The sequence below is a fragment of the Python bivittatus genome, unplaced genomic scaffold (assembly GCF_059951505.1).
Source record: "Python bivittatus isolate LINGU-HERP-01145 unplaced genomic scaffold, Pbiv_v1 ctg000610_np1212, whole genome shotgun sequence".
NCBI lineage: Eukaryota > Metazoa > Chordata > Lepidosauria > Squamata > Pythonidae > Python > Python bivittatus.
The window spans coordinates 6,254,891-6,281,786 of NW_028277088.1; the positions used below are offsets into that span (position 1 = coordinate 6,254,891).

General features: G+C 43.0%; 1 protein-coding gene across 1 annotated transcript; it reads right to left on the reverse strand.

Annotated features, from left to right (window-relative positions):
- Positions 1 to 255: 255 nt before the first annotated feature.
- WDR86 (WD repeat domain 86) lies at positions 256 to 25,361 on the reverse strand. The gene is made up of 7 exons (XM_025166735.2): positions 25,242 to 25,361; positions 20,379 to 20,687; positions 18,712 to 18,853; positions 15,525 to 15,963; positions 9,999 to 10,134; positions 5,293 to 5,396; positions 256 to 3,251 (listed from the first exon to the last, which is right to left on the reverse strand). Exons 2-7 carry the CDS (start codon positions 20,539 to 20,541, stop codon positions 3,033 to 3,035), a joined length of 1,203 nt encoding a protein of 400 aa, XP_025022503.1. The 5' UTR covers positions 20,542 to 20,687; positions 25,242 to 25,361; the 3' UTR covers positions 256 to 3,032.
- Positions 25,362 to 26,896: the final 1,535 nt, after the last annotated feature.

Consider the following 26,896-nt stretch of genomic DNA (forward strand, 5'->3'; position numbering starts at 1 on the left):
GGGGGGGGGGAATATGGTTTCTCTTTTCCCATCCCTGTCTGACCAGCACCATCTTCTTGAACTGTTCTTCTGAAAAGATATCTTGCTGGCTCCAGATACAAGATTATCAACTAGCAACATTTTATTTTGCCTCTTTTCAGTTCCAGTACTGTAATTGGGGCCACAAAGAAGCTTCTTCTTCCCCATCCACTATGACTAAAAATCAATCCAAACCAACAACTCCATGTTATCTTTAGAACAATATTTATTTCCCAAACTCTTTTTTTTCCCCATGGACAGTGGCTGGGTTACATTATGTAACAACCCTCCACCCCCCAAAGTACACAAATGATTAAAAGTATGTGTTTCAACTAAAACAAAATCCACAATAACTATTATGTATTTATGGCTCAGTGGTTATCTAAACAAATATCAGGAAGAGAGAACTAGGATGAGTTCCATTCCCAGATACAGAAACTCAATCAACCAGGAAACTGAGGTCTTCCAAAACCTCCCATTAGATTATTCTTCTCTTTCTCTCTTCTGAGTAATAAACTGTTCTTCAGAATTGTTCCTCTGCTTCCATTCTCTATCTCAAAGCCAAGAGAGATACATATTCATTCATTTTGAATTCTGGAACACATTCCTGCAAGGATTTATATCTCAAGAAAGGATCTCCTTGATTATCCAACCCATGTCACCTTCCGTTTGTGAAAGAGCTTGTTTTATTTCCCCTCTCAGTCCTGTGGCAATTTGCTAAAATGTTCCTTCTCCCAAAACTCACCCCCACCCTTTTCATCTTCTAGCCAAACAGGATCTAGATCAAATCCTTCCCACCTGATCATCATAAAGACAAATTCACCACCTTCTACCTTTCAAGAGTTGGAATTTTGTGTTTAGAGTTTCTGTCTTCTAAAAAGCTTGATAAAGGGGGGAAGCACGTTAAGCTTTCCATCTTCCAAAACTACCAAACCCTACTCTCTCCCTGATCTCCTACTGCTTTTCTAGACTTGAAATCTACTCATCTCCTGGATTTGTTGTCCAATCCCTAACCATTAGGAGAATTCTTTGCTATCTTGCAACATCACTGCAATGGCAGCATGGTAGTAACCTCCATATGAAGCCCTAGCACACAAGCACATCGCCCTCTGAAGAAGAGCCCACATCAGGACTGAAAGTTCATCTGTATCCAGTCTCTGAAAAAAAAAAGAAAATGGAAGACTACAAGGACAGGTCAATGAACAGCTGCTATGGTTTTACAAAAAGTCCTTAATTTATATGACAAAAAGAGCTGTTGCTTCAATTTCCCTTGATAACATGACTTCAAACTATCTGCTTTGGTGCCAGACATGTGCACCTGTGCTAAGCAGTCAACCGAGAAAATGGTGTAGATTTGCTTTCAGGAACATCTCAAGATCTTATTTCACATTTGGAACAATGGCCTGTTGAAAAGGTTTTCCAAACTGAATTCTAGTTTCAGGCCTGCTTAAAAAAAAAGGAGTGGAGTTGTTTGTAGTTTCTGTTGTTTTTTAGAGCATGTGGCAATTGCTTCTTTCTTGGTGTTTCAAGTATCAAAACAATATTCTTTGGAATAATCCCACAGAACGCTTTAAAGACATCTTCCTGTATTCAAGCCAATTCAGAGGGAGAAAAGATTAAGGCCAGCCTGCCTTGCTAAGAAACCCTGGATTGAGAGTTGCCAGCTTGAAAGCAACTTTCATTGGGCAGGCTCTGCTGATGCACCACAAAATGGAGAAAGATGCTTATTTACAGTAAGAACTCAAAGAACTTATGCCCTATTTGGCCAATAATGTTGAGGAACTTGAAATACATTTATGCGCTTTACGTGACTAGTATCTGAAGGTGGCACGAAACAATTTCAGGGCAATGCAAATATAGATTTAAGCAGCAATCACACTAGTGTTGTCCTGCACAATTGCCTCAGGTTCCTCCAGCCTTCTGTGGAATTCTCAGCAGAGATGATTGTGCAGATAAATTATATAGTTCGAAAATTATGCAGAAATAATATATACATTTGGGGAAGCTATGTAGAAAAAAAATGTGCATTAGGGAAAATTAAGTATGACACCAGATTGTGATGTTTTTCAATTATTGTTGATAATTGGACAGAATGGACTCATGGTTGAATGGGTAGAGCAGTGTTTCTCAACCTCGGCAACTTTAAGATGGGTGGACTTCAACTCCATGATGGCTAGGGAATTCTGGGAGTTGAAATCCACACATCTTAAAGTTGCCAAGTTTGAGAAACACTGACGTAGAGGGCTGACGGAGTGCCCTGTTGGCACAGAATAGATTTATGTTGATTAATGTTCCGTCACGTTCAGTATGTTCCAGAACTGTTTTGAAGTGAGAGGGGAGGATAGCTTTCTCAACTATAAATCATGCTCAATTAGACTCCAATCTTGGAGTCAATCGATTTTACAAAAATGGCACAGATGTCAATTCCCATGTAAAGCAGCTATTTTTTTTCCTGTGTGTTTCTGGATGCACCTTTAGACATCCCCCTCCCCCAGATTTGAGGAGAAGTTCTATTACCATGTACACCTGTTCCTCAAAACATCACTTTCTCTGCCCCTTCCAGCAGCATGGATTGCTGCGCATGGAATTCTGCGCGTGCCCAGGGATTCCTGACCCCTGGACCACACAGTGTGAACGATGTCTGGGGACTGTCCTACGATCAACCAATCAAGAAGTGGCATCACGGTTGAACAAACCAGCAACAGTGTCTCCCCTCATAACACTGGAGATGTAGTTGATTCAAGAATGTGAACAAGCCTTGTCATAGCTTGTTCCCCATTGGCACCAAGATAGTAGTTTTATCTGTATCTGGGGGTCTTACCGCAAGCCTGTTAACTCTTCATGTGAAACACTACCCCCAGCCAGGTGCTTGGCAGTGCCAGCCAGGCACAAAGCAAAATGAGGTTTGGTAAGGTTGAGCTCCAGATAGGCCTAACCTGCAGCTGGGCAGCAGATCATGAATTGTCCTAGCCTGCCTTCCACTGTCCCCAGAAGCTATCCATCTCTTCCATCTCTCACTCAAGTTCCACCGCTTCCCGTTGTCCTCCATTTTCCTGGTGAAGGGCGCAGCCCACTTTGTTGTTGAAAAGACGAGGGAGGCTCCCCTTGTGGAAATGCCTGCCCTGGATAGACCGCTCCTTCGAACGACGTTTGTTCCGTTTACAGATCTGCCGTATGTCCCAGATCCTTAGCGTGCCATCGTGGGAAGCTGTGTACAATAATTCATTGTGAATCTGGAACAACAGGGCCATACTTAGACTGCAGCGGATGGCTTAGCATCGACAGTCACAACGTGAGACGGAAGCAAAGACAGAGTTTTTTCACTTTGGCATATTTACAGAGCAGGGGGGCCAGTTACAAATGTTTGTTGTTCCAATCTGGATCTATGCACATAACTCAAGAAAATTGCCAGATCAAGTCCAAAGCGATCCAACACCCATTTCCATGCAAAAGAAGAAACTAACATTAGAAAGTTATGTGTGCTAGAATCCCCTTAGCACTTTTTTTTTTTGAAGTGTAGGAGGTGTTTAACAAAATAGAAAATAAAATCGGGGGAAGAATTTAGAAGTATTACTTTCCCCACTTGCAGTGTTAAATGCAAAGAGCCAAACAAGTTACTACCTCAACCTTATTCCAATGTGTAGACTCGGTTTGGGTTCCAACGCTGATAAGAGTGTTCTGGAGGTCAAGCTGAATGAAATTAAACTCTGCAGCCACCCTGAACATCTAGCTGAAGGTTGAATTCAAGGCAAGAATTCCAGGACTCAATGAAAAAGTAATGGCCACAGAATAAAAAAGAATTCTACATTTTCACAAACTGAAGTTCTAAGAATTATCAGGGTTTGGTGTGCTATTTTTTAATTATTCCCCCTTTGCAACCAGCCTCCTGTAAACACTTTCCCTTAAAGACAAGCTGATTCTTGCAGCATATCTTCCCAAATGCATGATATACAATCTTATCCTACACTGCGGTGTAGTAACAGAGCTTAAATGCCTCTTTTGCTTACGGAGGACTGGCTGATCAGATGCCTACCATGTTTTGTGGGGGAGTAGGAACTCTGTTCATACAGAGCTGAAGACAAGCTTCTTTGGCCAGCTTGGCTTACTGTATCTGGGTTGCAAAAATCCAGACAACCACTAGATGGTAGCAAAGAGCTAATCCTCTTTGTATCTGTTTGCTACCATCTGGTAGTCATTTGGACATCTGCAGCCCAGATATTGTATACAAACATCCCCACTCATGTGCAGAGGCTCTTGGCCCATCTACCATGACTCCTTATTCCAATAGGAACAGCAATATAGCTTTAGCACCTCCTCAATCATCCATGCTAAGGACTACCATGATAATGAAGGAACTCGGCCAATGATTCCAGTTGGAGTAAAACTTTTACTTTCAACTCTGTAGTTGCGATTCATGGCAAAGTCATTCGACCTGTGGATTGGAATTATAATAAGCAACTAAACAGAGATGGACTGACTTCCCAGTTTCTTATTCTTGACCCACAACCAAATGTTTCACTGGTTGCTGCAACAAGACCATGAGGATGCCACAGGGATGGGACATTAAATTTTGGGAAGGAGGGATGGAGGGAATTGATTAGTTTTAGGGGCAGATGACTCAGAAGGAATATTATAACACCCTTCAAGTCTTTAAAGATCTCACACAGAAGAAAGTCAAAGTCTATTTTTGATCATCCTAGAGTACAGGCACGGTGCAATTGATCTAAGGTACAGGAGGACAGATTTTTGCTCAATATTAGGAAATCTTGTAGATAAGAAAAATTTGAGAGTGAAACTTATCTATGGAGACAGTGGTCTCCCTTTCAGCAGATGTCTTCAAGCAGAACACAGGGAGATCTTTGAGTTGTGTTAGATTCCTGTTCCAAAGAGGGAGTTGGATTCAAAACACTTATTTAGCCTCTTCCAACACTATTATTTTGTACATAAGGAAGGGGTTGGATTCCAAAGACCTAAACAGCCTCTTTCAACTCTGTGATTTTGTACCACCCCCCATTAACAGGTCTCACGTTTCTTTTAAAGGTAGCTAAGCAAGCCAGCTTGAACCAGGGCTCCTGAGATCTGCACTTGTAAGGGAAAGGAAACACAATTTTTCGTTCTGAACCATTTTTGATGGGAGGGCAATCGTCTACAAATATTTAGAAGGAAACAACCTTACGAATATTTAGGACAGAAGTTGCATCAACCCATTCATGTCCCACAGAGCAAAATGCTTGCCTTCAGTAAATCAGAAAATTTGAAATGCTGGCAGCTCACCTGGATGCAGTTAATAACCAACTTATGACCTCGAAACACTCTTTGCAGAATGCCAGTCTTTGTATTAAAAGCTCGAGCACACGCATCACCGCTTCCAGTAAACACTGTTGAGAAAAAATAAGGTTGGGAGACTTGTTCAGATTATCTTACATTACGCATTTCTTAAAAATATTTGTGTCCCATTACTTTGATCCCAAGGGATCCGTCTAATAAAGAAAAAATGGAAAATAAATAAGGAAAACAATGCTGTAAGTACTTTGGGTCACGTACAACTCTACCAAAGATCAAGATTAGAGACAAAAGAATAAAATACTAAGAAGCAAATGCACTGATCAAATAAATGGAAAACAAAGGTGTCTTTTGGATTACCTAAACTGAAACATATATTGAGAATAGGTCAGAAAATAACTTCCTGCAAATAATATATATCAGAATATATAGAGATCTTTTGGCGTTGAAGTCATCTGAAATAAAGTAGCGATGATATTTTTTGTAGGTATCCAGTGGAATTCATGAGAAGGGAATTCTGAAGCCATTTTTTTTTTTATGAGTTTTATGTTCATTTTAGTTGATTGGAATCCATTATAAAGCATACAGTTGGCTGATTGTATTTCTACTCATAGAAGTTGTAGTGCCTATTGCAAATGTAGTTGTTTTTTGCAGGCAACCATAGTTAGCTATACTGATTTACAATACTATGAACTGAAAATATAATCAAGGAAGTTGCCATCAGTTATAATTACAGTAATTCAATGTAATGTGCACAACTAATTCACCACATCCGATTACGCTGGAATTAATATTTAAAGTGACTTGTTACTTTGCCGCTAATGTGAAAAGTCCAATAATGATGGTGTTAAATGTCTAGTAAATTCATTATATAGGAACACTTTAATAAGAAGAAGACAGGAATTAGATCTTTTTGTCGAAGACAACAACAGAATTTCCTTTATATAAATAAAGTGACCAGTGGAGGCAAAGCAAATCTGTATTTTGACTCCAAAGTAAGTGTACTCTGTTGCATTTAACTTATTCATGACAAACCAGTGAAGCTAATTTAATGGCAGATCTATCTGGAACATCAAGATACTGCAAACTATTGCAATTTATTGGGAACATCAAGTTATCCTTGTAATGTTTTACTAATAGCACCTCATTCACAATATTGGGTGAATTACTGTGTGGTTTAATTTTCACTATTTAACAATTAAAGGAATTTTAATAAATAAAAAAGTATTATCAGTCAAGTATTTATCCCCTGCTCTACTAAAGGTTTTTACTTCTTAAAATCACAGTACAAAATTACAAATAACTCCCCCCCCCCAAAAAAATATGTGCAGACAAATTAAATGCTACAATTTAAGAAACAAGTTGTAAAAGAGATAGAAAAATAAAGATTGCATCTATTCATTTAGTTCCCTTTCCTATCACTTAGACTCTTAGGGCAACTGGGTGTATCATAGTGAATCATATTCACCAATCATGTCTGGTATTTCCTGATTACAAAGTTAATTGTCTGAATAATAGAGCAAGTCATTTCTTAACATGATGTCTTCCAAAAAGGGCATTTTTGCATGGAACGTGACAGCTATTCTTTTTCATTGCATCTGCGTGGCGTATTGTCAACTTTTAAAAGATATCTTGCTCTCCAAAATTAGTCCAGGTTTATTTGACATATATAACGGAGCAGCTGTTACCCTTAAAAAGCCAGACATCCAAAAAGCCGAAAACAAGTTAAAAACTTACAAGATTGGAAACAATATTTTACCACTACCATATTGTTCCAACACTGATATCAATAAACCTTGAATTTATTTCCATCTTCTAATCTGGGTGGGGTAACTGAGTCATCCTTTATAAATCCCTCCAAGGTCATTTAATTACAGCTGTAATAAAGCCACTCAGAGTTTGGCCTGTGTTTTTGTTTCCTTCACTAAGCAGATAGCTAAAGATAAGTTTTCATTTTAAGACGCACTTCATCTATGTACGCATATCCAGGTAAAGCTTTATGCTCATAAACCCTAGCCCTCTAAGTATGATTCTGAGTCTTTTGAAATAGATCTAAGAAGCTCCAAATTGCAAGCTTAAAGAATTTAATTCTTGTCACTTTTTGGCCCTAGTCCTACAGTATATTGAACTGGGTTAATGAGAGATTGGGGTGTTGTGGGAACACTAACGGGGGTAATTATCCATCAAACTTAGCGGATTAGATTTCCCCCCAAAAAAGTCCATGACAGCTTTAAGATGTATGGACTTCAACTCCCAGAATTCCCCAGCCAGCAGAAGTCCAAACTTCTTAAATTTGCCAAGGTTGAAAAACACTGGGTTTAACTAATTCCACTAGCCACTTTGTGAAAACACCAAATCTGGTCAATTGCTTCTCCCACAACCATGAAAAAGTGCTGCGCAGAAAGTGCAGTTGAAAAAGTTGGCTGATGAGAAAGGGGGTAGACATGTAGGGATGTACCTCCCTGGAGAAGATGAGTGGGGATTCCTTATTCCCCAAATGGCAAATTTTGATCTCATTAGTGGGATGATGTGCTCCCCAAACCACTGAGAAGATCTGACTGGGCTAATGGCTGAAATGCGTTCTGTAAATAGGGACATGAAGTGGGGAAGCAGAGGCCATCATCAAGAGTAAGCTACATGTAACTTACTCATGAGGAAGGCCTCTATCTCCCCACTTAAAAGCTCTATTTGCACATATTTACAGATGACATCTAACTCTACCTTATACTCCTATGCATGTAGTTAAAAAGAACAACTAAAATAAGCCAGGGATTGGAGAATCCAGTAGAGTTTCCTGGATGGTCCTCAAACATTATCTCTATACGTTCAACTACATGTGCTGACCACAAAGAGAATACAGAACAGACCAAATATCAGTCAGGTTAGATGGGCTGCAGTATTGCTAAATATCCACAACGTAAGCGGGTTGCTGGTGTCAACACAGCCTGAAAGAATATAAAATTGGGTACACAAAAAAGACATTAAAGACACAAAAAAGGATTAAAAAGTCCTTTTCCTCTTCTTACTCAGAAAGCAAGAAAACAGCCCCGCTTTGCCAATTTTGTACCATCTGGAAGCATTTATTTCTTAAATGCACAAGATTTGGTCTGCTGTTCAAGAAAGGGAGAGCGCGACTGTCTATCCTGCCTTCACCAAGGACAAGTATACAAGGCAAGCGAAAAGACCTAATGCCAACATCTCTGCAAATTTATCCAGGGACTACCAGAAACTACCCCTAATCTTCTCATGAGAAGGGAGCGAGGAATATATTACAATGTACATGACTATGTCGCTAACCAGACTTGGAGACAGTGGTTGCTCTTCAAGAAAATTGGAGCAGGGGGTGGACTTTCAGTGTGGTGTAGTAATGAATTTGCAGGACTAGGAGTGGGGAGATCCAGGTTTAATCCCACACTCTATTATGGGAGCCCCCTGGGTGACTTTGGGCCAGTCCCTCTCTCAAGCCCACAAGCCAATATGCTGTAGTGGTGAAGACATTGGACCAGGAGTGGGGAGATCTGGGTTCTGTTCCCCCTGGTAGAAAGCCAAGGAGATAACCTTGGAGAAGCAATGTGACAGTTGAAAAAACAAAAGCATGCTTTAAGCCCAGGACACACAGAAAACATGAGGAAGAGGATAAGACTCACTCTTCCCTAATTCACTAGACATAAGGAGGAGGAAAGGGAAAACTCCGTCAGGCTTTCAAGATTCTGTTACTGTCACCTACATCCATAAAGTACAGTTTTAGCTGCACTTGTGGAGTCTGTTTCCTGATCTAGTCTACCTCAAAAGGCTGAACCACCACTACCACCACCCCCAGCCACAGAAACTCCCTAGGTGTGATGAAATGTAAACCTGGACCTGGGAATAGATGAACAAACCGTTAAGGGAGGAGAAGGTTCAGAAAAGATTGCTCAAAATCTCAAGGCATGAGAAAGAAATTCAACATAATCCTGCCTTGATTTGGCTCGGTATAAAACAGTGATGGTGAAGCTTTTGGGCTCAGTGTGTCAAAAATTCAGAAAATGCCTAACTTGACTTTGCTGGCGTGTCACCCCCCGCCCCAAACAAAAGAGAAACAATTCTTTACACATTCATTTATTTTAAAAAATACAGTCCAACCATGTGTGGTGCTATGTATTATATAAAGGAACATCAAATAATTACAAAAATGAAATATGAGTAAAACAAACTCAGTTTCTCTGGTAACTCAACCAGGGAGAATAGTTGTCGGGTGTCAGTGAATGCTGGCGTGTCACCAAAAACATTGTGGCATGTCACCTTTGACATGCGTGTCATAGGTTCGCCATCACTGGTATAAAATGTAGCAGAGAAAAACTCGGACAGGTTTTCAAGGTTCTGTTGTTACACCCTACAACAATAAAAAGTCTTCTTGAAACTCCTGCTGCTCTTGTTTCCTGACCTTACCTACATCAAAGGGCTGATACTGGGGGACTTTGGGCCAGTCACTTTCTATTAGCCCCAGAAACAGTGTGGGGTGATGGTGAAGGTACTGAACTAGGTTGGGGAGAGCAGGGTCCTAGCCCTTCTCTCTCAGCCCAACCTGTCTCAGAGACTGTTGTTGTGGAGAGAAATAAGAGGAGGGTGTGCCTTTCAAAATATAAATCCAACACACAAGCAAACAGATACATGAAAAGGAAGCAGGATAAAATATGATGGAGTGGGTTGGAACTTACATATTCCAGCGTGATATTTCAAAGTGCTGACACTGTGTTTATGAGCCTTGTAGGTCCGTATCCGCTCCCCAGTGTCAGCCAACCAGCATTTTACTGTTTTGTCCGTGCTACCTGAATACAAGCATCGATTCACAAGCTAAAGAAAGAAAAGAAAGAGCAGAAGGTTCATGAAGAAAGATCACTGGAAATCACAGTTACCTTCAATCTGATTCTTCTCTTCACAGACAGAAAGAGGTACAAACAGCAATGGCAATGTTGAAAACATAGTGTAGTCCTTTGATGTTGCATTCTGCATGGAACCAGGTCCCCCAGTGGCCTTCAAAAGGCTCTGAGAGGTCAAATATCAGCCAGAAGAGATGTTTCCTCATTGCTTGTATGAGAAGAAGCAAGTCTTTAAAGCTAGTGAAGCAGTGCCCCATAGGACCCATGGACTTATTGATCCAAACAATGCATTTTATTAATTACAGTGGATTAAAGCTACAGTGTACAGTTCAGTGGGGGACAATAGACATCAGCTGAAAAGTTCCTCAATTCATGTCCCATCCCAGCTATGAACTCTATACCTAGACTTCACACTCCCTCTCAGTTTTATCAGCAAAAGATTCCTAAGTATGTGCATATTCCTTCTTTCTATCACAGAATACAAATCACACTTGGCTAGCTTCAGTAAGAGCTCTGCAATAGGTGCCATCCAAGACGAAGAACAATTCTTCAGAAGCTAAGAAGAGCTGGGATAAGGCGGTCTCAGCATTGGACACATATGAGGGCTGAGCTAAAAATATTAGAGAAGCCCTCTTGAATCAGATCAAGAGTCTTCTATTGGTGAGTCTCAAAAACACTGGTACCTCTAGTCCTTCTGAAAAAGGAGGTGAAAACATCTCCGTTGGCTGCACTTCTAATATAAAATGTTCTGGATTAAGGACAGATAATTTCTGGCTGGACTGGGGAAAGCAATTCAGTTCAGACTAAGAAGAGAGCAAGCTCGTCTATGAGTATTTACTTAATAACATTCAAAGGTAAAAGCACAGGATTAGTTACAAAACTTGATGAAGTTGTATATCCCATCACCAAGATGTACATTTTCAATTTATCCTACCAACATTTGTGTGTTGAACATCTTTCCTCTACAACAAGCTTGCATCTATAAATACTTGGTTAATATTCTCATTCGCAAAGCTTCAATTTGCTGCAAATCCATCATTCCATTCCCAGAAATCTCTTGAAGGAATGAATGCTTCCAGAAGTGATCCATTATTTTAAATTTTTAAAAAATGTTCATGCAATCTCCCACAACATTCATTTGGCTAATGGAATGGAAAAACAACATAGCCTCAGGCTTAAGGTATCCTATATCACTAGACACATACCAAGTATATTTCAGGAAAACCTATGCAAGATCTTTGCTATGTTTATGTCAAAATAAAATAAAGCGGTCAATCATGAAAAAACATACTTTATTTTTTTTTTCATTAGAAAGACAGATGTGCCTTTCATCAACAAAAGCAAGGATTAATTTTCTATGATTTGGAAGGGGCAGGAAGAATGGTAATAAGGGGAAGAATCCTTTTAACAATAGTTTTTCCAAATATATTCAGCTTTAACAATGACTGTTGTAAAGCATGGCTGGAGAGACACAATTCCAAATTATAATCTGAAGATGCAGAATGGCTCAGCGTGGTTTCCTTGGCTGGCTTTGAAAAAGATTTTGTTTGCTGTGGCTAATTTTCCCGCAGGGCCTCTGTTGGAGAACAACACAGGTCATAGAAAGCAAAGAGAACAAACGGACTGAGAGTCTGTTCCCAGGTCTTCAAAAAGATAGAAATAGTCCTGGAAAAGGCAAATCCCAATTTCTTTGCAGGTACACCAAAGAAATCTGGAACACCAGAGATTCTCAGAAGAATGCTTCCTTCACAGCCAGCAGCATAAAACAATTCTCTGTACCTTGGAATAATCTATTGTTCCAATAATCACCCTTGTGTACCCATTCACAGACCCTTTTCTCTTCTCCAAATCTATCCATACTACTATGCACAGCAATCCAGCCAACTTTTATTTCTACATATGGAACCAACAAGTTAATCACCGCTAATTGGATGAGCTCCTTTTTGCATAATCCTGTCGGTGGCTGTTCAGATATAAATCCAGCTGAACTCATGTGACTCATTTGTAGGTATACAAGTATAGGATTGGAACCTAAATCTTTGAAACAGGCACTAGGCAACAGCACAAACATTTGGGCATTTGCATTCTTTCAATGCTGTCAATTTTTTCTTTCTGTAGCAAGAGAGCCTCAACCAAGTTAGAACTACATTTAAAATTTGGGGAGGGGGGAATAGGGAGCATTTCCAATTTTAGGCACCATCTTCTCTTCTGCAGTAATAGTTCCTGAGAGATAGGGAAGGTGAGTTGATTATTATCTTTCCCTAAGAATAAAATCTTAGATACCTTCTTATTATCAGTGAAGATACTGAAGTGGTGGACAGGTTCTGCCTTTCAGGATCAACTATCAACAATAAAGGAGCAAGCAGTCAAGAAATAGCCTCAGACTAGCACTTGGTAGAGCAGCCATGAAGGCTTTGAAAAAGATATTCAGATGCCGTGATGTGCCTATACCTACAAAGAACAGAACAGTGCAATCCATGGTCTTCCCTGTGACACTCTATAGAAGCAAAAGTTGGATTTTAAAGGAGCAGGACAGGAAGACTATTGATGCTTTTGAACTTGGACCAAACTCCTGGACAGCCAAGGAAACAAAACAAATGGATCATAGAACAAATCAACCTAGTGTTCTCACTCAAGACACAAATGACCAGGCTCAAATTATCCTCCTTTGGACACATTATGCAAAGACCTAGCTCTCTGGAGAAGGTTCTGATGGTGGGAAAGGTATAAGAAAAGAGAGGAGGATGACCAGCAGCAAGGTGGATGAACTCATATACTGTGGCAATGAATGCACTATTAGAAGACCTGAAAGACCAGGTTAGGGACAGATCATCATGGAGAAAATCTATCTATGTGGTCGCTAACAGTGGACAACAACTTGATGGCACATAATCAATCAAGAATAAAATTCCCTATCCTGGATTTTCCTAGTACACAGAAAGGAGGAATCAAATGGGAACCCCAACAAACAACTCCCCAAGGAAATGTAGAGGTAATGAGCTTCCAGTAAAGAAGAAAAAAGGCAAAATGGTAACTGGTTGTCAAAAAGACTGTGATCAATACAACTTTGCACTTCTTTCCTTGAGAATGCATTTCTCTTTCTTCCTTATTGGTATAAACTTCCAAAGCCCCTCTCCTCACACGCCATCTTGTTCCACCACTGCAATTTCACCATTCTGATTGCAAGAACAATTAGGTAAGCGCCAATGTCACCTGCTCCACATTCCTTCTCCAGCCCTTCCTGTCCAGCTTCAACAAATAACCATGCCTACACACACATACACACACACACACACACCCATCACACTATTGCCTTTGGGGAAAGCAGTGTTATGCAGAGCTAAAAAAGGAGAAAGAAAAGCCAAAGAAAGTAAACGCATGAGATAAGAAAAAAGAAAGGAAACATAGCTAAAACTGGTTTACTCCCACACCATTCACTACACCTTTTTATCCTGGCATACCCATACCATATCTTTCCGCCATATTTATAGACAGCTTCTTACATTGCCTTTTGTTCTTTAAAGAAAACAATCACAATCACATTCTTTTCAACAAGAAATAAAAGCAGTAAGAACAGAAAGAGAAAAACCTGGCGCCATAACCAGACTTCCTTGATGCAACCTTCAGCCCTCTCTTCCTATGCTAGCGCTTAGGGGAAAAGACAGCTCTTTACGGCTTTCCGAAAGGATGAGGGTGGGACCTGCTGGACCTCAAGGGAAGGGTGTCTCAGAGGGCAAGGCTGCCACGTAAAAGGCACACTTCCTATGTCCCGCAAGATGGCAACATTTGAGGGAAGGGGCCTGGAGTGTACCCACTCTATCTGATCTGGTGGAACAGACAGATACCCTTAGGAAGAGGTGGTCCCACAAATAACTTGGCCCCGTGCCATGTAGGGCTTTATAGGTAATGACCAGCACCTTGAATCATACCCATAAGCAACCAGTGCAGCTCACAAAGCAAAGGTGTTAAGTGGGCATACCGAGGCATGCCCATCATTGCCTGCGCCGCTGCATTCTGGACCAGCTAAAGCTCCCTGGTGCAGCTTCCAGGTCTCCAAGAGCAGCCCTATGTAGACCATGTTGCAGTAGTCAAGGCATAGGTGACCGGGGCATGAGTGACTATCTGAAGGGCCTCCCAATCAAGAGAAGGGGAGAACTGGCACACCAGATGAAGCTATGCAAAGGCCTTCCTGGCCAAAACTGCCACTGCTCATCAACCAGGAGCTGTGAATCCAGGAAGACGCCCACTCTTGAATGAGGAAGTGCAATCCCAACCAGTCAGAGATGGAATATCCCCAGATCTATTTAGTTGCTAAGAGTCAACACCAACTTGATGGCACATAATCAATCAATCATTCAAGAGAAGTCTGTTAAATTTATTCCAAGCTAAACATGCATTGGAACACAGACATGTGTAGAGTGATCATACTGAGGATTAATTATCAAAACATAATTAATTCTATCAGAAGACTGCTGGATCAGAATAAAGACCTCTCTAAGGAGCATTAGAATCCATGGTGGACAATAGGTGTCAATGGAGAGACGATGGGTGGAAATGATCAAAATAGAAGCCTTCTATTCATGTTTCCCATCACTGACTCTAAGGGATGTTAGCCATCACTCTATCTTGTGGTAGCAAATTCCACAGCTAAACCACAGTCCGATAAAGAATTCAGTTAAAAACAGGAATTAAATATACCAAAGCACTCCTACTCCTCCTAAACATTTTCCTTAGAATTTATGATTTGGCTTCAGTCCAGATATTATTGTTCAACCAGAAAATAATAAAAACAATGCAATGAAATAAAAGAACATACAAACATTTGTTGCTCCTACATCTGCCCCCCAGAGAGTCTCCAAGTTCTGCTATCCGTGAGTATCCACAGGCTTTCTCACCTCCATTGCCACATCCTCATACAGGCTAGCTTCAAACATCATTCTAAATCATGGTTTACTTAAACTATGGTTTCCTGAATAAGCCACAATATTTGGGTCCATACATCACAGTCATAAACCATGGGTTCAGAAACCACAATAGCTGGGCTTTTCCAATGTGGTCATCCAAAACTAATGTTAGAGATTACTGTAGCCAGTTAGTTTTCTCCCACCCACAGTGGGATATTCTGGATTGCGAATCCACTCACCACAGAGATCTTATGGCCTACTACTCTTCTCTCGTAGGACAAATAGAATAGGGTTGTTCGGATTATGTTCTTTTGTTAAGAATCCCTTTCCAACTCTACGTACCCAATTCCTTCTTCCAATCAGCTTCCTCTCCTGTTTTGTTTTCCCCCAAGAAATGCCTGTTGCACAAATGCTGCAAGCTTCAGTGCCAACCTTGGAAGAAATGCCACCAGCCCCTTACCTCTAGGCAAATGATAGATCCTTGATGCTCTTTGAACACTCTCAGCTGCTCCCCTGTCATGATGTTCCAAGTCCGAATGGTGTAATCAGTGCTTCCCGAAAAGAGCTCCCTGTTTGGAGCATCAAGTATAAGGCATAAGACAGCCCCAGTGTGTCCCAGCAGGGTCTGGTGACAGCGCCCACTGGACACCCACCAGACCTTGACAGTGCAGTCCGTGCTCCCAGTTACCAGGAAGTCTCGGCTTAGCTCTTCCACCTCTTCCATCTCCTCCTCCACCTCCTCCTCTTCAAGGACATCCTTTGAAGAGTAGAGCGCCAGTGCCAGGACACAATTCCGATGGCCCCGAAATTCCTGGATTGGCTTCTCCTTATCCACACTCCAGCAGCGTGCAGTCCTGTCATAGGACCCACTGAAGAGGTAATCCTTGAAAACTAGGATCCTGTTGGGAGAAAACAGCCGTTGACAAACCTTATCATCCTGGCTTAACACCATAACTTGGAAGCAGGCATTCCATTTTTGTAGAAAGTCCATTTTGGAGATTAAGCTTATTCTAACTTTCCCATTGCCAAGAATTCCAAAAGCCAAGGTCTGCAGGCTTTCCCTACCTTGATCGACCTTCTCTAGGATCTGTTTACAGTGGATTCCTATGAATCACCATTCAAGTAAGTATGTTCAGGCCTGCAGCTTTAGGCATCTCTGTGGTTTTTTCCTCTCCAGCTTTTTAACGAACTGTGGGATGCTGAACTAAACACATTACTCCACAAGAACGTATTTCCCTCGTATTTCCAAAATTAATTGGAATGAGAACAAAATACGCCCGTCCCAAATTCTCAAAACTACCAACAGCGATTGTAGGCAGGCAATATTTTCAGTGTGATGTTTATTGTGAACTGATTTCTGTACAAACCTTTGGGAATCCGTCAGAGCATTTGACATTTCAAAGCAACTTTCATTGAGATTAAACTTGCCAATTATTATCTGAGGTCCCAGCACCATCTGCATGTGCCCCAACGCCCTTCCAAAACATGGTAGCCAATACAAGATAGAACATGTATTAAACACTTGAGGAATAACCATATTAATCATACTAAATTTAATGTATTCTGTGTTCAGTTTAAATTAAAGCATATTTAGCTTTTGTCCTATCACCAACTCCTTCTCTGTTCTGCCCTCCAGCCAATTTTTCAGAGGGTGGTCCCAAAATGATATCCAAGGACAAATTGTACCCCTCAGCCTGAAAATAATAGGCGCACTCCCCTGATGAAACATTCCCCTTGGCCAACCTCAGGAAGATTATGATAGCTCCACGCTGAGTCTATAACTAATCATAATACAGCAGCAATCTTCTCTATCTAGTCGAAGCTGCCAATTTATCGAGGAAGTTTATTCTGCAAAAATACTTTTGCAGAGAGCTCCAAAAAAAAAGCATGTATTGCTTGCACAAAGAATGTAATATCATAAAACAAGGCCTGACTTAAAGCAGTAGAGTGAGCCCATACAGTGGTTACGTTATACAGTGTACAGGGAGCGTAGATTGTTTTTTAGACCTCGGCTATGGATTTTGTTAATTCGTTTGTCTTGGTTTTATACGATTTAAAGTGTTTTGTTATTTACTGAGGGGGGTAGCTTTTAAATTGTTGTAAGCCGGCCAGAATCATGCAAGTCAGATGGGTGGCTCTGTAAATCAAACAGAATAAGCAAGCCAACTTCTCCAGGGGTATCAACTCCAGGGATTGATTGATTGATTGATTGATTGATTGATTGATTGAATGTATTTATTTAACCAATTTATACGGCTGCCCAACTCACACACGGGGACTCTGGGCAGCTTACAGAGTAAATAACAATAAAATCAGGTATCAACAATGAAGTAGAATTTAGGATTCCAAATCAGTAAAATTAGCATCAGCTTTACCGCTCGGCTGCTAAAAACCATGCTTAACACAATGTTTTTTTAAAAATCTCTTCTTCAGGTGCATCTGTTACCGACTGAGATTTTTTTTGTCCCTAAAGTGGAATTTAATTTCCAGCAGTGGGTTCTGCTCAATTTCCCTTTGCTTTTCTTCCTGTCTTTTGTCCACAGACTGAAGCTGGGTCAGGGCTGTTGCTAATATAACTCATAGCTCAGCCCAAAGCAGCAATCGATTTGTGCCCCGTGCCATGGGAGGAGATGCCAGCTTTTCAAAAGAGAAAGAATGAGAGAAAAAGCAGTGTAATCCAATGTGGTGCTAAGCATCCCAATTTCACCTGTACATTAGTGTTATTTGAACTGGCAGAGACAGATTAGAGAAGGGATTCATGGTGGACGGTTCAATGAAAACATCAACCTCGGCCAGCGTTTCTCAACCTTAGCCGCTTTAACCTGTCTGGACTTCAAGTCCCAGAATTCCTATGCTGGCTGGGGCATTCTGGGAGTTGAAGTCCACACATCTTAAACTTGCCGAGGTTGAAAAACACTGCTCATGTCCTTCTTACATTCCAGCCCTAGTAATTTAATTAAATAATTTTTTTAAAAACCAGCTGCTAGGGAGAAATAGGGGAAGACAACTATCACTTCACTAATCTCACACCAAATGTCTCAAATTGAAACCAGTTATTTAAGCACACGATAACCGTTTGGGGTGAAGCGGGCTGCGTCAATCATTTTAGGAGCACTCGGAGCTCAGCAAGAACGGTTGAAACTGCTTCTTTCATTTTCAGAACAAGTTGTTTGGCCCTCAGAATGGGAGGGCTTCAAAGCTAATGTGAGCTGAATTCAAAATGTTTTATACACCACTTTTGGTGAACTTCCTGGAAACCACTGCTTGGCCATTGGGGGATAGAAACTAGGCAGGTACTTGGTCTGGTCCAGCTGTTACTTCTTAAGCTCTGATGATGGAGAGGCTGGAGAGAGAGAGGGCAAGTCTAGGAAACGGTAAATAACTGTCAGGTTCAACCCAAAGAGCTCCACAAGACAGTGCAAATACAGTTCAGTTGCGTTTATTAGCTTCACCTCAAGACAGAAATCTCTCCAGACTGAACCTAAGTTCCCAAGCCACCCAGCCACAACACCGTGCATTCCTTAGGGTGGTGCCAGCCTCATCTTCTTAAACTTCCCATGCTCCTGTTGGGGGCTAAGGAAACGCTTATCTCCCTGAGCGTGGCCTTCATAACAACATTGCACCACAATAACAATCCTAACCTGTACCTGTTCACAATGGATGTGTGTCCTCGATAAATAGCAAGGCATTTCCCGGTCATCACATCCCATTTTCTGATAGTGTGATCCGCACTGCAGGTGAAAGCCACTTCGTTTTCTAAGTGGCAAAAGGTGATGTAACTTTCATGGCCTAGAATGAGTGAGTAGACAGGCAGACAGACAGACAGACAGACAGACAGACAGACAGACAGACAGATTAATCCAATTACTATTATTTCAATGGTAGATCAGGTATGTAGAGCTGAACCGTTGGGTTGCAGGTGTTCTCTGTGCAATGTGGTAACAAACATGGTGATGAAACATCTTCAGGAAAACAACCAAGCACCATAAATAGTCTTTACAATTTTTGAAAACTATAGACTAGAGGATATCAAGTGTCTGTCTAGGGGGGAAAATTGGGAAGAGGTGGGGGGAGGGAGGGGAGGAGAGATTCCTCCCCCCCAACTTCCCCCCGATTTAAACTCTACATCAGGATTTTAGTCAGAAAAGGTGCTATCAGACTTCTGATTTTGTGTATTGTCGAAGGCTTTCACGGCCGGCATACGATGGCTGATGTGGATCTTCCAGGCTGTGTGGCCGTGTTCTTGAAGTTTTGTTTCCTAACGTTTCACCAGCACCTGTGACCGGCATCTTCAGAGTGCAGGAGCACAGACAGGAGCAGTTCTCTCTGTGCCCAGGGTGAATAGAAGAAAAAACCCTGCCTAATCCCCAGGAAGATACACACAGATTCTGACACCAAAACAAGCAGCCACTCAGTAACTCAACCCCCCACACACACCCCCAATCCCCCCCTTCCCCCCCCTCAGATCTCTATAAATACCCACAAAAGGGTCACATCACTCTGGGCACAGAGAGAACTGCTCCTGTCTGTGCTCCTGCACTCTGAAGATGCCGTTCACAGGTGCTGGCGAAACGTTAGGAAACAAAACTTCAAGAACACGGCCACACAGCCCGGAAGACCCACACCAGACTTCTGATTGTTGGCCACCATAGCCTAACCTGGCTGTCTTCCTACAATGTCTACTTTAAAAGCAGGATGGCCAAGGACTGTCTCACTCCTGGACTGAAGGTGACAGGAGGGCAGAGTCATGAGACACAGCAGGAAAAAAAGGGCATGTTTGTGTATGTGATTAAGTGCAAGAGCAAGTGAACAAAAGCCTGCAGCAGCCACACTGCACTGCCCAGGTGGTTCTACGATGCCATTGCTCCAGGTACATGGGCATCAATCTATCTCAATAATTTGGAAGTGTTTATAATGCAGAGATGGATGGATTTGATTATAGCAGCAATGGGTACACTGCAGAGAGACCTGAACAGCCAGGCTGGAGACAGATCATTTTGGAGAAGATCAGCAAGAGTCAACAACAACTTCATGGCTCATCAGTCCATCAACCAATCAATCAGCCCAGAGACCTAGCTCTCTTTAGAAATCTATAATACTGGGCAAGGTGGAAAGAAAGAGAAGAGGATGACCAACAGCGACATGGATGGACTAAGTTACAACACCACTGGAGGACCTGAAGGACCAGGTTGGGGATAGATCACCCTGGAGAAGGTTTATCTATGTGGTCGCTAGGGGCTGATATTGACTTGATGGCACATAATCAATCTGTATCCCAGAATCAAGTTAAGTGGCAAAGGGCAAATTTACCTACCTTGAAAATGGGCCTGACACTGGTTGTTGGCAGTGCTCCAGAGTCGCGCAGTGCCATCTTCGCTGCCTGTTAACAGCCACTGCCCATCTGGACTCAGACTGATCCAGTTGATGCCTCCTTGGTGGTCAGTGCAAACTTTGAGGGCTGAAGTGCTGCTCCCCATTCTGCCGCAGGGCAGGGGCCGGAATGGGGAACCGCATCAAGTCCAGGCCATCTTAAGATCAGGAAGAAGCCTTGCAAAAACAGAAGACACCAAATGCAACTCAGCCATCCTTTTGGGGCAAAGAATCAGCAAGGAACCGTTCTTCTCTGTCACAAATAAAACACATAACATTCAAATGATACATCTCCCTAAATTACCCGGGCACACAACTATATTTTCCTAGCCAGAAGTATACATTCATCAAACAAAGTACATATTACATGAAGCTGACCTTGAAAAACGTCAGGAGACTTTTGCTGATTCAAAACATTGTAGGGAAAGATTATTGATGGAAACCTACTGAAATGCTTACATCTTTCTCAATTTTCCAAGAGAAAACGACTTGCAGAAGGATTCTGTTTGTTTACGTTTGCTTTGTTTTAGCCTAATTCTAACTGTTGGGTATCTTGGACCAGGACAGTTCAAAATGATCTTGGACCAGGACACTGTTTCTCCCAAATGAATCTGCCCATTATCTAAAGTCTACCAATGAGGGTATTCTCTGGGTTCATCTACCTTTCAAGATTAGGTGTCTGTCCACCAGGGAAAATGGTTTCCCAGATTTGGAATTTCATTCCTTGCATGTTCTTCACCCATCCACATGAATACCCTTGAACATCAGGCCAAGAACATCCTATTTCAGTCGGCAGATAAATTCTGGGTGGCAAAAAGGAAAACATGTCTCTGGTGTTGGAGATCTGTAAAGTATTGCCCTGCTAAATTTAAGCAAGAAACCCCACCCGATATTGTATGATGCACCTTTATCTCAAGCCAGGATTTGAAGTGGGGAAAAAGCAGCCAGGATTTTGATTAAAGCTCTTCTGCTATTTTTCATGAACCTTTCAACAAATAGTGGTTGTTATCGCTCATGAATGTCTAAAAGCATTTTGCTATTAAGGGGAAGGTTGACAAGGACTTGATGGCACATAATCGATCAATGATTTTAACTCTAGTGCAAAAAGGGCTCCACGCCAAAAAACACCAAATTCTGTAAGCAGCACAGAAATCACAAATATTAAGCATATCATTAATCTGCATTAATTTATTCTGGTCCAAACATCCAGGTTTTCAAAACATTTAGAATTCTTTAGCTCAGTTTCAAAAAGAAGGAGAGCAAAGAATAACACTACCAATATATAAATATATCTTTTAAGCCTCTACGATTTGCCCCTAGTCCAGTGTTTCTCCACCTTGGCAGCTTTAGGGTGGGTGGACTTCAACTCCCAGAATTCCACCACCAGCATGGCTGGCTGAAGAATTCTGGGAGTTGAAGTCCACCCTTCTTAAAGTTGCCAAGGTTGAGGAACCCTGCTCTAACCTCTCCCCTTTTTGCAAACAATGCAATGAGGAGGGGGCTGGAAGTTTTGATCCCACCCACTCTGGGGCTGCAAACTGGAGGTTGACAAGTCACACTTTCTGCATCCCTAGTTTAGCCCAATGTGTGTAGGTTCATAATTCACCTTGTTCCAGGAAGCTGGAGAAATATCAGGAAAGCATAAGGCATAATTCATTTTAATTTATGTTATTATGTTGTGATCTCATATTGGAATGCAGTGCCTAACTATACCAAACTTTTGGTGCTGCGTTTCACTGTTTTGTATTGCACTTAGTTACAGGCACATGAAAAATAAAACTACTATTTTTGCCCCCTTCATCTCTGGATACTCTAAAGCAGTGTTTCTCAACCTTAGCAACTTTAAGATGTCTGGGCTTCAACTCCCAGAATTCCCCAACCAGCAATTCTGGGAGTTGAAGTCCAGACATCTTAAAGCTGCCGAGGTTAAAAAACACTGCTCTAAAGCACAAATTTTATTTCCTTCATCACATCAATTCAAAACTATCCACTAACAAGACATGGCGATGTCATGCATGACATCGTTGCAGAAATGATACCAATTATGTCATTTGCATCACTTGCACGATCAGGTGACGATGCACCCCGTATCACTTGCCCCTTGCCTTCTCCATGAACACCAGTGAACTAGTTTACTGTTCCGATTACTAGCGAGAAGGGTGGGGCGCGTAGCTTAATGCAGTATGGAAAAAAGAATTAGACAGATCTTCACTGCATGGCCAGCAAAGCATAGATCCTTGCCAACTATGGTTATAATAAAATAATAGGCAAGGATGTCCATTGGAAACAGCAGTTGTATTTGCATGACCCACAGTGACTGTGTGCATAAGCAGGTTAAGACAGAGCTAACTAACTTATGGCTGAATTTGATGGCTTAGTTCATATACCACACTAAGACATGCGGCTTGTTTGGGTTTGGCTTAGCCAGGGTACTTGTAAATCATGGTTTATGATTTTACATGTTGAGCCAACACAGCCATCAAGAGCTCTCAGGAGGTCTGTAAGAAATCCCAGAAGTTCAGCATGACCTGTCCAGCTCTGCTGAAAGTAATACGAGCTACAAACAAAATGACGATTCTTAAAGGGAAAAGAATTGGTCATAGGAACACAAATGGAGTCGGACAGCTCATTCTGCTCTCATTAATGCACTTACTGCATTGAACTGATCTTAACTGACCTCAAAAAGCTAAGTAGGATCAGACCGGGTTAGGGGTTGGATGAGAGACCACTAGGAGATCTCAGAGTTGCAGGCTAGGCCTGGAAGCTGAAAAAACATCCTGAAAGAAAGCAGTAGTGAAACGCTTTGAGATTGTTCCTAAGAAAACCTCACTTTATAAAATCCCCAGGAGTGGAAGTGAACTCCAAGATGATGTTACCTTAGAATAAAAGCTCCTCTACAGTTTTATTTTAAAAGGAAGACACCTTCCTTCCTCAGAAGGAGGTTTTTACTCGGTGGCAGAGAAGTGTTCCTAGCCGCTAATGTCACAACCCAACCCAACCTCCCCCAAGCTCAATGATGCTTCCTCTTACAAAAGTGGGTACTGGGTTTAAATTAGCCCTCTCCCCCCCCCCCGCAAAAACCCGGTTCTTTCAGGTGTATTGAGCCCTCATCCCCATGATCCTCCGCTGAGTGGGAATGAGGGGGCTTCAAGCCCACCACATCTGGAGGGCACCCGGTCGGGGAAAGCGAAAGCCAACCTCAGCTTGGGGGCGAGAAGGTCGTCCTGGCAGCCTGAGAGTGCGGGGCATGAAGGGAGGGGGCAGCGCTCCCCCCCGTCGCGGCCTCACCCCCTGTCCACATCTGGGCGACGGAGCCGAGTGCGCGCCGGAGGGAGCCGCTGGGCGAGCAGGCGGCGCCTCGCGGGGCTCTCCGGCTGTGCGCCGCGGCTTCCCCAGCGCCCGCCCGCGCCTGGCGGGGCTGCGGCTCCCCCCGCTTTCTCTCGAGCCCACCCCCACCCCCGGGCAGCCTCGGCCCCTGCTCCCCCATCCCCGAAGGCGCCTTCCGCCCCCTCCCCTCGCCTCCCCGCGGCGGAGAAACGCCCCCAACCCAACCCAACCCAACGCTCGGCGACCTCGCCTGCTTCCTCGCCAGGCGCGCGGCGCGCATTCCCAAAGCCACCCCCTCGCTTTGTTTCTTTCTTCCCCCTCCCCCGCCAGGAGGAGACCCCGGACGCCCCCCCGTCTCTATCTTCCAGGCTCGCCACCCCCTTAGGACCCCCCTCCCCTTCAGACCCCCCCTCCCCGCGCGCGCCCGCCGCTTTCTCTCGGCGCTTCCCCTGAGGAAGAGCCGCCGCCGCCTCACGCAAACATGCCCACGCGCGCGTGCCTTTCTTCCTCGGCCGCCGCATCTCCACGCGCACATAACATCCCCACGCCACTGCGGGACTGCACGCGAGTGCAAGAGCGAGGAACCCGGGTCCTGTGCTCTCCCCGCAGCCATACACACGCACGGTTTTCTCTCCCAAGAACTACCGTCTTGGTGAGAGTTCACTGCCAGGAGGAAGCCGCGCCCCCCCCCCCCAAATCTCTTCCTCTACATCTGAAATGCACCTCCACACATGCCCTCTTCTTCAGGTTTAAATAACGTGCCGATGTTGTCCCCATCCCGCCCACCCCCCACCACTGTCGCATTCCCTACTTCAAAACCCCTTCGATTTTCCAATGTTTATATAGCTTGCAAGACACCAACCGTTGGTCGCTGGCTTCAGATCAAACCCCACATCCCAAAAGGTGATCCTGTTTTGCTCCCAATTGCTGCCGAGCCTTCACTTCCTGGGGGGTGGAGGGGAGCCAAGTCTGCCAATGGGCCCCCTCCTTTCGCCTTCGAAGGAATATCTACAGAGTTTGTCCTTTTAAATGCGAACTTTGTCCAGGCACATCCCAAAAATAATTAAAAATTTAAACATTAGAAGGTACGACAATTTATGTTGCAAAATTCTTCATATTTAGGGAAGGGGGGGAAGAGAAAACCCTGGAAAACCCAAATTCCAGAAAAGAAGTCAGTCTAAGAGCTATGAAACTCACTTCCTGGCTGATCTCATGTTCTTCTATGATAAGAGACGGGAATGAGGAAAAAGGAGGGGGGCACCTTGGTAGGAAAGCTTTACCCCCAAGCTTCTGAAATTCTCAAATCCTAACGCTCTAGAAGTTTGTTTGCATTCTCCAAAAGAAGATGCTGAGAATGTTCTTAAATCGGAGCATAATTTAATTCCCCGTGCTGGCTGCTGCCGTATCGCAGAGGGGAAAAATCCTGGATTTTAGGTCTTCTTGTTTAAAAAGTCTTCCTGCCTTTGTCTCCCGCTCTTACCCGCTCTGGTTGTGTATGAAAGAGTTTCATCTGAACCTCATGGAGTCTTGCAGGAATTCCCCACCCCCCCATCTCCTTCGCTCTCCTGATCCAGTTCTTCCCCCAAACCTTTTTCCGCTGTTTCTTACATTCATACAGTTAGTTGTGCAAAGCATAACTCCTCGGTTTATTCACGCTCTGCAGGGGATCAAATACCACCCCTCCGATTTCTACACGGTCCTAAAGAAAGCAGAATTAACAGCGGAGAAGCTCCAGAAACCGAGAAGGCCCAGAGCTCTGTGGTTTTCAGGAAGGGCCAAAATTGTAGATTTGCAACCTGCCTTGGGATCCTCAGAGGACGAGATGGGATGCTTGGAACGGGCCTCACAGGAACCATGATGTTGTGAGCTAAGAGTATTTCTGGGTACATTTATTAATTATTTATTAGATTTACACCCCACTGATCTCCAAGATCTCAAGGCAGATGACAGAGGTGTCCACAGGAAGGGGTCATAAGTCAAATCTCTTTTTTTATCATCCTCATCACAGCAACCCTGTGAGGTAGACTGAGCCCAGATTCACCTAATGGGTGTCTATGGGTGAGGGTGGATTTGAATGAACTGTGGTTTGCAAACTATGCTGGTGAAGATAGCTCTTCTTGGCTTATGGTGGTGTGCCAACCCAGTCTGTGTCAGGGAAGCCTTAAGAAAATCAGTCTATGACAGTGTTTCTCAGCCTCAGCAACTTGAAGATGTGTGGACTTCAACTCCCAGAATTCTGGGAGTTGAAGTCCACACATCTTCAAGTTGCTGAGGCTGAGAAACACTGGTCTATGGGATGGTTAGGAGTAGAAAGGATTAAATCCATGCCCAGGTATTTCCCCAACTGACTCAGCACCAACGGTGAACCCAGTAATCTGGAACATTAATTGCACTAAACCTAGGATGGGCAGATCTTGGCTGAAAATATTTGGAGAACCTCTAGGGGGCAACAAAGAAACAGCTTTCCTATGTCTTTGCTGCCATCTAGTGGTCTGGAGTTTGGTGGCCCAGATATACAAGCTCTACCTTAGGCCATTCTTTGCTTCACTGTGGTTGACTGAATAAAACTACCTTGGTCTTCTATCTGTAGTGGTCTGATTCACACGTGTAAAGCTTTGCTTGATGCTGCAAGCATACACACATGGACATGGCTGTGGGAATCAGCCGACAGATGTCAAGCTAAGTTAGCGTGCAAGGCTAGTGAAATGCACACGTCCTTGGCTAGCCTTCCTTGGAGACATTCCTATAGTTCTAACAAAATCCGTTGAAGAAGCTACCAGGGCTTTCTTCCGATTTCAGTGGTGTTCTCAGGATGGGTCAAGAAGTCAAGACAGCAGCCACCATAGTGCGATTGAAGCTTTGCCTGGTTTTTATTTGCGTCGTGCCCATAAACCAGGCAAAGCTTCAATTGTACCGTCATGAGCACCATCTCAGCTTTTTGACCCACCCTGCGGAACCCCTGCCTCATTTTCTGTCTGGGTGAAATACAGGGCCAGAAGAATGTGGCAGTGCAATTTGATCCAGCTCTCTTCTGGCAGATCAGGAGTGCCTTCAGTCAATGAGTCTGGAAAAGTGTGTCATGGGTTCATGCATCCTGCTAGTTGTGTGTTACAACTGATCTCACATGAGGCAGAA